The sequence below is a fragment of the Coffea arabica genome, chromosome 1e (assembly GCF_036785885.1).
Source record: "Coffea arabica cultivar ET-39 chromosome 1e, Coffea Arabica ET-39 HiFi, whole genome shotgun sequence".
In the NCBI taxonomy this organism is placed as follows: domain Eukaryota; kingdom Viridiplantae; phylum Streptophyta; class Magnoliopsida; order Gentianales; family Rubiaceae; genus Coffea; species Coffea arabica.
In genome coordinates this window covers 3,317,468-3,328,931 of record NC_092311.1, presented here as the reverse complement: position 1 = coordinate 3,328,931, position 11,464 = coordinate 3,317,468, and the positions used below count along the sequence as shown (strand labels likewise).

At 33.0% G+C, this 11,464-nt stretch overlaps 1 protein-coding gene across 1 annotated transcript; it reads right to left on the bottom strand.

Annotated features, from left to right (window-relative positions):
* Window positions 1–9,530: 9,530 nt before the first annotated feature.
* On the bottom strand, window positions 9,531–11,138 carry LOC113699191 (uncharacterized). The gene has a single exon (XM_072051440.1). It carries the CDS (start codon window positions 10,788–10,790, stop codon window positions 9,852–9,854), a length of 939 nt encoding a protein of 312 aa, XP_071907541.1. The 5' UTR covers window positions 10,791–11,138; the 3' UTR covers window positions 9,531–9,851.
* Window positions 11,139–11,464: the final 326 nt, after the last annotated feature.

The window sequence follows — 11,464 nt, the reverse complement described above, 5'->3', positions numbered from 1 at the left end:
TATTATTTTTATGATGTGATATATACAAGACGAAAATATAATTGAAAAACGTGTTCATAATGTAAAGTTAAATAATGTTTACGAATAATGTCCACTCCAAACACTTGATCTCATTGTTGGAAATGACAATTGTTTAGCATGCTTTATTAACTGAAAAATCAATAATTACTAGCTGCAAACATAATAACATGGGCAGCCCATTAGCCTCCATTAAAATATATAATTGTTAACCATAGGCTTGACACTAACTCATCAGTTAGTCAAGGGCCATTAATATCATAATAATTGGCATCAGCATTACTGGCTATGAATAGAAAAAAAAAAGATTGGTCATTGTCAAGTTTCAAATCAATTAGATTTTTATTCATATTGGAGTTGAAGGCAAGGCGGCTTTGGAGCTACCATTCAAGCACATTGCTTTCTGGACTTCAGAAAAGTGCTGCTTCTGATGTGAATTTGGTGAAAAGCTAGCGTAAGCACATAATATATGTCCTATGCTTTCTGAAATTAGTTTTCTAATTTCAAACGTCTTTTTGTTTTGATATATATACTTGAGATAATCCACAATGGTGAGATCAACAAAGACAAATGATAATTCAGCAATAATACAACCAATAATACACATATCCTGGGATGAAAACTAACATTTAACTAGAATAAAACTCACGAACGTATCTTGGGCAGTGTTTGAACCACCTGCAGGGGGTGCAAATCTGTCAGTTTGCACTGAAACGGCCTCACTCAACTTCCCTCTAATACGTGCGCGAACCCACACTAGTTACCAATCTAACACAAACCTAATAAAAAACTAAACATTATAAAATGATGAGAAGTCTCTTTAATTTTTCAATGTGAGACAAAATCTTTTGAAATGCTACTTTATTTACAACATAACTCACCTTTATCAACAGTTAAATTCACACATCAATATCCAAACGTTTGATCTTCTGCGACTTGTCAAACGAGCAAAAGTACAAAGGCCATGCTCAAAGGTTGGAAGGATTGAGGAAGATCATTGCTGATATGCAATGTACTCTACCAGTGAGAAAAACAAGACAATCCTTTTCAAGATTCAAAATTCACAGTTAAAGTTGGAAATGGTCCCAACAATTGACAACCTAATTCTCCACGTACTATTAATTGAAGATCATTGCTGATTTGGAATCTTTATCTCTTATATTTATTTATTATTTATCTTTTGCTTGCCTTGTTGAAGGAGGAGGGATACATCAATATTCCCTTTTAGAAGTCGCCATTGTGACTCAACTAGTGAAAAACACAATTGATTCTTCCTGGTTTAGATCAGCTATCTTAAATTTATCCGCAAAAGAAGCGTAAAAGTTCAAAAGAATGATGGATTGGATGCTATACTACGGCACAGATGACTGCTGCTACTACGCATTATCCACTTATTTTATGGTACTCGTGGTCCGCAAGGCAAATGTAGCTTTCATTGGTCATGTCATGACTTTAACTTATACTCCATTGAATTCCTTGTGGAAACTGTTTCTCTTATTTATTAACTTGTTAGGACTTAGGAGTAGCCACAGTTTTTTTTTTTTTGTCAGCAACGATACATTTGTATAACCTATTCTATCATAATCTAGGGGGAGGGGGAGTCTAAGGAGGCTGTGGTAAGGGGCTAGTGGGTATACAGACCCAACTATACCAAAGGAATGTTATGACACAACCCTTAGATTTTTTTCGGTGCAGGTGAGGTTTGAACCCTCACCTATAACCCAAGGAGAGACTTAAACCCCTCCCTAGTGGCCATTGTCACTAAGCCATTGGCCTAGTGGTTGGAGTAGCCACGGTTCAACTGGTCCGGATCCCGTATCTAAGTTCTCAGTCTAATACGAAGTGACATCGTTTGGCCCAAAATCCACGTCATGCCATCTAAAATTTTTTTTGCCATCTAATTTTTTTTTTTTTTGGGAGGTGTAGATCTTGTTCATTCTTTACTTTCAACTACTGCTATCACCATTCTTCTTTGCTCTTCAGATCTTATCAATCTATTAAGGTAAACAAAAAATACATCGTTGGTATTAAACAAGTCACTAAATCTGAACTCTTTTTTAGGGGAAATTTCCGGTCATGGTTCTTTAATGATAAACAAAAGATTTTGTGTCTAAATAATTGTAATTTGTCCCAAGAAATGTTTGATTGTCTATCAAAAGTGTTTAAGGTTTGCTTACTTTCGAATAAGACTTGTCGATCTACTGGTGAACAAATATAAATGAAAAGGACATGGAGACTATAAAAGATCACTAATTTCAATGAGAAAATAGAGCATGGAGAAAGAAGAGGTGAAAGTTTGAGATTTTAGAAGTGACGTGTGGTTTTTAAAGGCAGCATGGTGAAGTTAAAAACCGATATCAATAGCATAAGCTAACGATGTCGTCCATTCTTAATCAGAGAAGTTAGACAGAAATAGTAGACAGAAGATCCCAAGCCCGGTTCAACTTTTAATTGTAATTGGACCGGAATAGACGGGCAATTTGTTAAACCAAAACGGAAACCGAATTTTGAAAATTGAAATCATAGTCATGACTAAAAGTTCAGATTCAACTTCACCAAAAATTTGAACTGAAATCGGAACCAGAATAGACGGTTTAGGACCGGTTCAAATCATTTAGAAAAAACACTTGTTATCTAAACCTATTTGGTAAGTTTAGAATTCAATATTAATAGTTAGTACGCAACACCAATAGTTTCAATCCTAACCCAACACCAACAATATTCTAATCTAACAATCCACTGTCTCATCCTATTAGTAAGTTAGATCCCATAACTAATCTAAATCAAAGGCCAATTTAATCTAATCAATAATGAGGTATTTTTCATAAGATTTGCATCATCTTTTCTTTTTTTCTTCCACATAATAATACAATAAAGTTCTTATTTTTTTTCCCTACATTTATCATATCTTTTTAGAATCAATTTTACAACAACAAGTGTTTAAGCATAACTAATCGGAACCATAACTAGAATAAAATAGGAATCAAAACAAGACCGAAACTAGGGGTTTAAGAAACGTAACTGTAATTGTCCCAATAAGGGTCCATTTAAGTCCCACTTTAAAAAATATATATATAACCCTCGATTTTTAAACCAAAACCGACGGTTTTGAAACCATGGCGTGGCCATGTCTACTTGGGTTAATATGATAAAAAAAAAAAGGGTTAATTTCAGAAACATCCTTCAAGATTTTTGACAATTGCACTAGCCTCTCTTGAGATTTGAAATTTTGCAAAACCTTGCCAGAAACACATATTTCAAGAATAAAAATTTAAATTTAAATTTAAGAGAAAGAAGACAATGTGATTCCAAAAACGCTTCCATATTACATTGGTTAGTTAATCTAGTAGAAAAGCATAAATTGTTACTTTAACAAAGTCAAAGATCAGGAGGTGTAAGCGCAAAAAGTGACAAATGCAAGTCATCAATTTCAGACTTCTGCAACTATTTGCAACGGCTTTTTATAACAGCTACATCCAAGAGCACTTATATAACAGTTACAATAAACAATTGGAGAGCAAATTCCAAAGGATTTAAATTCAAGAATTGGAGTGGAATCACAGAAGATATAGCATGAAATCAAACTAGTTCAACCATGAACTAGAGTCACAAATTATGGCCTCTTCAAGCCTTCATAGTGAATCTTCAAATTGGAGCCCTTTTCTCATGGCCAATTAGATTTTTTTTTAGTTTTAAATTGTGATTATTTCTATTAATGCAGTTAACTACTGATTTAATTGACTAGGTCCACGTCATTGCCAAATGCCTTGTAAGTTGTAAGGCTACTACAGTCATTTCACTGCAAGCATTTGGATCCAATTTTTTGACAGGGAAGGTCTTTAGAATTTTATTGAAATCTTGAGGGAGGTTAGTGCAACTGTTAGAAACCTTAGATGAGGTTTTTGAAATTACCCCTTATAACTCCGTCTTTTTAGATTTTACGGGACCACTATATATTTATACACGTTTTGTGGCTTCCTTTTTAGATACTTAATTATGACTATTATGTTATCACTTTTTTCATCTTTTATCCTTAATAAAGTAGAAAAAATATAATAGATTATATGTATGCTAGTCTGCCAAAGAAATCTTCTTTAATTTGGAGTTAATTTGTTGAAAAGCTAAACCAAAAGAAAGAAATCCACACTTTATATCAAGTAAAGGCTAGACTAACTATAGAAACCATTCTCTACTGATTCTTCTTGAACCTATTTTTGGCTTTTGATTTTGAAAAAAAATTTATTTTTATATTCTAAACTGCTATTTTTTTTTAGTCATTTGGCTTTCTTCCATAGCTAACGGAAAAAAACCAAATTCAGAAACTACAACACTTGTTCATTCAATTCTGATTTTGAACTTTTCCAAAACTAGCACTTCAAAAATCATATAATAACATGAGAATATGCCCTATAACAATTTTTTTTTTTTTTTGAAAAAATGCCCTATAGCAAATTTATGAATGGTAATTCCAATTGGATATTCTTGCCAGCGAGGAAATTTAGGAGGTCTTTCACATAATCTTTGTGGATATTATAATTACGTATTATTAAGAGGTCAGCATAACTTGTCAAGCTAAACTGTTATGTATGAGTAGTTTCGTCCAGCAGAAGAAACATAAATTTAATTTCTATGTTTATTTTTTATTTTTGGGGTTCGAAAACTAATGGAAAAAATAAAAATATCCCATTTCCCAGCTGCCATAATAGAAGGAAGCCGTCATCAAAATGATTGGAGACTAAAAGCAGCTACATATTTCATTAAAAAGGATGAAAGAAAAAGGGAAATTAAAAGGCAAAATAGGGAGAAAGGGACTGGACCAGCAAATACTAGAGATAACGACTTATGCAGAATCCTCTATTTATTTCATTGCACACGTTTTTTCAATGACTATCCACATAAATTCGGCCCATTTGAATTGCTATTTTTAGGAATTTTTGTAGAAAAACATACTGTAATTATTTGATGTATGTAAGGTAAAAAGATGATTATAAAATGTGTTCATGGGAAATGTTTTCCTGCAAAAAATCACAATCTAAACAAATTGAATTATATGTTGATATTTGGCTAGAATAAACTTTATACGTATAATATATAGTTAGTGAAGCTTCTACGAAAGCAATACAGCTAATTATGCATTTATGCTCCTTATTTAAAATGGCATTCCAATATGGCACATTTAATTTTACTTTTTCTTTTTTTTTTTTGTTGATTTGTTTTTCAGCTTAATCTTTGATATAAAACTTGTTGATGGCCAAAAAATATATGTTAGCTGTAGGTGAATGCCTTTTCCAGCATTTAAAAATTTTTATGATATTAATAATTAGTTTGACTCGTTACGGAACTCTATTCTGTGCAAATAAAGTTTGAAACAAGAATAGCCTAAAATGAAGAAAACTGGAAAAGGTAAAGGTTCAGCAATCTTGCTTTTGTGTTATGCATGCATAATTTTTTGTGAGAGATGTCCGATAAGTTTCTCTGTATTCTGTTTCAAACCCTCTATCCCGAAATTATTTTCTGTCCTATTTGTCTTGCGTTTATACAGTTGCCACGTATATTGATGTATTAATATCTCGAGCAAACTGAACGGAAAAAATCATGATTCAACTTATATGGACGGAAAAAATCATAATCAGAACCTGGATGAGATTCAAGATTCTCAATTTCTGTGATGAATATTGTGTGTTTGGGTAGGAGATTTATCTGAAAAAAGAGGTTTGGAATAACGCTTTAGCACTTTTTATGATGTAATGTATATATGATAAAATGATGGTTGAAAATTGTGTTTATAATGCAAACTAAATATTTAGAAAAACTTTTGGCAAAGTATGCTAACCAAAAAGACACTTTTGGACTACTAGTAGAGCATAAGTTAGACTGATCTTGATTGATTTTTGTTGCTGAAAAAAAAAAATCTGGGGTTTTATATTGAGTTTCAACAACGAAATCAAAACTATTCTTATTGCTTTGCCATTGAATATCTAGTAACTTCAGTAGCTACACTTGCCAATCAAATGGTCAAGCATGGAATGTATAAACATGTAGAGTGTTGTAAATGGCAGAAGAAAATTGATTTGGAATCTTTATCTCTTTTTTTTTTTTTTTTTTGCTTGCCTTGTTGATGAAGGAGGGATAAATTTAATATCCCCTTTTAGAAGTCGCCACTGGGGCACAATTTGTGAAACACACCTAATTGATGCTTGCTGATCAAGATCAGATATCTTAATTTATCCCAAAAAGAAGAATCAAAGTTCAAAAGAATTAATGGATTAGATATTACGGCAGAGAATGACAGTTTACTACTACTACTACACAATACCCATTTATTTTACGGGATTCGTGGTTCGCAATGCATATGTAGCTTTCTTGGGTCATGTCATATAGACTTTTTAAGTCTTTAACTCATTCTCCATCAAGTTTTTGGTGGCATCTTCTTATTACTCATTTACAACAACTTTGTGGCTTTTAAGCGACCAATGCATTTGTACATTTCACTCTATGTCTTCTATTGCTTATACATAATGAAGGACGTACGCAACTAAAGGGAGAGGTCACCATCCCAACTCTGACAAATTCATGTTTTCTTTCTTTAAATTTTTTAAAGTTTCTCATAGATATAGATATTTATATATATACACACATACTAAATCTTATATATAATGACAATATATACACTATCACGATTAGATGCACAACACATATGTTCAAATTCGGATTATGAATCATGCATCGAATAGTAAAAATATATACACTGTCAGTGTATAGAAAATTAATTCATATATATATTAAAATTAAAATTTAGATTATGTGTCATACATTCAATAGTAAAAATATATACACTGTTAGTGTATAGAAAATTAATATATATATATATAACTATTTGTCCCAAAATAAAGTTTTCAAAAAATTTTATGGTAGATTTCAAAGTTTAAATATGGATGCATTTCGTCTCCTCATATTAAATTTTCTGGTTTCGTCACTGTACGTATGAGTATTTATGTTAGCAATTTATTACAGCATTTGGCTTTGATGTACATGTATGAATTAATGACGATTTCTTTCAGCTTGTATCCTGATTAAATTAAGGGAAAAAAGGATGCTGTATATGATAGTGTGCCGAAAAAAATCTTCTTTAAATTGGAGTTATTTTTTTTTGAAAAGATAAACCAAAAAGAAAGAAATTACACTCAAAAATAAATTTTTGGATATAGAGTAAAGTCTAGACGAGATATAGAACCTATTCTCAACTGATTTTTTTTTGGCACCTAGTTTTAGCTTTTGATTTTGAAATTTTTGTCATTTGATACTTTAAACTGCTTTTTTTTTTATATAGAAAAAGTCATTTGCCTTTGTTATTTCTAAAGAAAAAGAAAAAACCAAAATCTGAAGCTACAACACTTGTTCTTTCAGTCCTGATTTTAAACTTCTATAAAATAGCACTTTCAACAAAATAATAATTAATTGAGTACAAGGAATTAAAAAAAACACAATATATTTCCAGTTGGGAAAGGATTGAGTACAAGGAACAAAGTCTTTTTTGACTATAACCGAAATGGTAATGCTATTAGTCGCTTCCCCACTTTTGAGTTTTCATGCTCATTTATGAAAAGAGAAACATATTGTTTGGGTAGCAGATTATTTGAAAAATTCTTTAGAATTTTTTAGAATGTGAGATAAAAAGTTGATAGAAAAAAGAGAATGATGATTAAAAATTGTGGTGATGATAAAATTTTAAAAAAAAAGTTAATTTTCTATACATTGACAGTGTATATACTATCACGGTTGAATGTATAACACATATGCAAAATTCGAATGTTGAATTCAAATTCAGATTTATATATATCATGTATCTAATGGTGAAAGTCTATACACTGTCAGTATATAGAAGATTAATATTTAAAAAATCGGAAAAATTGACAATCCAATTTCTTCTGTTCATTTGGATGCACTCAATTTACTAGTAGCTAAAAGTGAAACCATTTAGTTTACTTGTAAATACGAGAATTGAGAAATCAATCAGATAAGCAAATAAAAGTTAATGCATCACAAAGTCACGCCTAATTAGTCTGGCTTCAAGCCCAACAAATAAAATGAGCTTCAAGAGCTTAAAATTATGGTTTTTAAACAGTTAAACAACCGGATTAATCCAAATTATTGAGAGATTAGGCTTCCTTCAATGCATGAAATCATGTCCGACATAGGCAAGGCCGTAGGGAAATGATATCTGCACATCCCAATTTGATATCCACGCATCTTTGCTATTTTACTCTCATTTAAATTGTTTTTTTTAAGCTTTATAAAAAAATATATATTATAACGATTCGATATATGTAAGATTAAAAGGTGATTGACATATATGATCATGAAAAACGTCAAAATTTTTCTTTGAAAAATTGAAATCCAAACAAGGGTACGTGTAACATTTTGCTATAGTTAACCATTAGGAAATCCTTCAAAATTTCATCCACCACCATGTTAGACTATGTAGCTGATAACTACTTGAATTCTTTTAAAATGGAATAATAACAACACAAGTTATTTTAAACCAAAAGTTGCCTACAAAACTGTTAAATCTTATCCGACTGATTTTGACTACTAATAATATGACTTACAGGTAGCTATTTGACATAATTTTCCAAACATCTACTCATTAGTCTAGCAGTTAAAATGACAATTGTTTAGCATGCTTTATCAACTGAAAATGTGGGAGCAAGATGCAGTAAGGAAAGTTGAGAAAGGTTGCATCAAATAATTGCTTATTACAAAGACAATTAAATAGGCAGCCCATTGGCCTACATTAGAGTATCTAATCCTAATTTCAAGCCTGTTGGGGGCTTGACACTAACTCATCACTTTATCAGAGGGCCATTCATTAGTATCATTATAATTGACATCAGCAGTGCAGGCACTGAATGGAATAGAATTGGTCATTTTCAAGTTTCAAATTGCTCAGAAATTTCTTCATATTGCTTTCTAAAGTTCATAGAAGTGCTGCTGCTTCTGGTGTGACTTTGGCGAGAAGCTTGGATAAGCTCATAACGAATATTCCATGCATCTCTGAAATTTGCTTTCTTGTTTTCTTTGTTTTTTCAAACGTGTCTTTGTAAACAATTTTTAATTCTTGAAATTATTTTACAGATTGAATGTCCAAACATATTATTCTTATGTGAGTTGTCAAATCAACAAAAGTACAAATGCCATGCCCGAATGCTGGAACTTGGAAGGATTGAGGAAGATCATAGCTGAGGTAAGATGTTATCTACTCTGCCAGTAAATAAAACAGGACAATCCTTATCAAGATTCAAGATTCAAAGTTCAAAGTTACAGTTGGTAATGGTCCCAACAAGTAACAACCTTTGCAGGAAAGATCTGCAAGGACCATATTAATTGAACAGAGACTTTGATTTCAGAAAAGGTTATCCAGAATTGGATATATATATATATATATATATATATATATATGTATGTATATGTATAGACATTTACAAATTTGACTAGAAATGTTTAGCAAAATATTAAAGTAATAAATTTTCTCGTATAAGCAACTCTTTTTTTTCCTCCTTTGTACTTTACAACAAATAGAAGACACCAAATTTAGTCTCAACTAAAAGGCATCAAAGCAAACTAAACAATATAATATCACACCACAAACTTTTTCCTCCCCTTTTCCCTTTTTTGGTCCCTCAAACTCTGGTTTTTACTAAGCCAATATTATTGTAGGCTTAATCAAACAAAGTGGACACACACCAACTAATCTAATCTTTTTACAACTCTAACAATCAAATTTCCCCTCTTCTTCCCCTTTCCTTTCTACCCCTGTTTCCCCTCTACTTCTACTACCTTTCCATGTCGGTCAGTTCCAATGACTTTCCCAGAGGAAGAAAACTTGCCTTGGTCCCTCCAACTTTGTTCCTTTTTTGAGCCTCCAAATCATCATCTTCCAGTTCTTGATCCTCAAATTTTGTTAAAGATTGGTACTCAACTTTCTCAGGGAACATTCTGTAGAGTGCCAAGTAAACACACATACCAAAAATTGTGACTCCAACCAGGTACCAGCTGAACTCAATATTCACTAGTGACTTGGCTCTTTCAAGGGCTTCATGATTTTGGCATCTGACAACTTTATGACCCTCTTCGTTTATGAAACACCCTTTGGGAATATACTCTGGTGTCCAAAGCATGATTCCCATGACCATCAGCCAAATTCCTTGGAACAAGATGCTGAGAGACCTTATGAAACTGTTCAAGAAACTCTTGGGGTAACCTATGCCTAAAAGGGTGGTCAAAAGTGAGACAAAAATGACAATTTGCAGAAGCCAGTGGTATTGCCCTTCCACACCCATGTGATCAGCGGAGTGGAGGTGGAAGAGGAGAAATTGCTGGCCAAAAGCAATGGCTCCTAGCATTAGAGTTAGGCTATAATGGGCTGGGGGCTGGATTTTGTCAAGAATGATGGAGAAAAGTGAATAGACAAAGAAAGTCAAGGATATGTTTGAGTGCTCAAAGTTGTGAAGGTGGTATGATGGGATGGTGCCATCAGTGTCCAATGGTTGGTGCCTGTGTGGACCAATGAAGAGCTCCATGGATATTGAGGCAAGGCAGCCTCCCATGATCAAGAAAAGTTCCAAGTACCTGATTTTTGAAGTGGGAAACCATGGCAAAGATGTGTAGGATTTTGGATGGAGAGAGTGAAGCCTGACATGGTTGATTAAATGCCAGAGCCCAATTAGGAAGAAGCCAAATCCAGGTGCCACATGTCCCACCATAGTGCCCATCTTGTTATCCTGCTGGACCTGCTCTAGCTTAGCTTGCTTTGTGAGCTGCTTGCTTGAGGTTTCTTGCTTTGCTTGGCTTGGGTGTTCTGTCCTTGGAAAGAGAGAAATGAGGAGGGTAAAAAAGTGTGGGAGAAAAGGAATGGAATGGGATGGTTACTGGTTACCGAGGGAGAGAGGCAAAAAAATATACAAGGTGGGATTTGGATGGAAAATTGGATGGGAAGGGGGTTTATAAAGAGAGGAAGGGTTTTAAATTATATGAAATTTCTTGAAGGCCTTGAAGGTCTAGGGGGTTCTAATTTTAAGATGGGTTGAAAATTTTGAACAATTTGAGATTGTTTGTGACTGCAGTCTGATGGCTTGGGGAGTAAGATTAAGCACGAAGAGTTGACCAAGGACTCTCTTCACTTCTTTAGCTCTTACCTATGTGATGACGTGGCAATTTTATATTCTAGAATGAATAGGGCCAATCTTTGTGGTAATGACTTAGAATTTGTGAATGGACTTTAAGTTCTTGCATTATCTTATTCCACTAATCAGTCTTGATCTTATCATGTCATGGTTTCTTCTTTCAATGTTTGCTTAATTGGTTTTGGCATATGGGGTTGACGAAAGAGAAGAGAAGCTCAAATCACATGAAACTTAATCAAAATATGCACAAAGATGGATCAATA

What these genes read in the sequence shown, in the direction of transcription:
- LOC113699191 (XM_072051440.1), bottom strand. Translation starts at nt 10,790, where the DNA reads ATGGGCACTATGGTGGGACATGTGGCACCTGGATTTGGCTTCTTCCTA.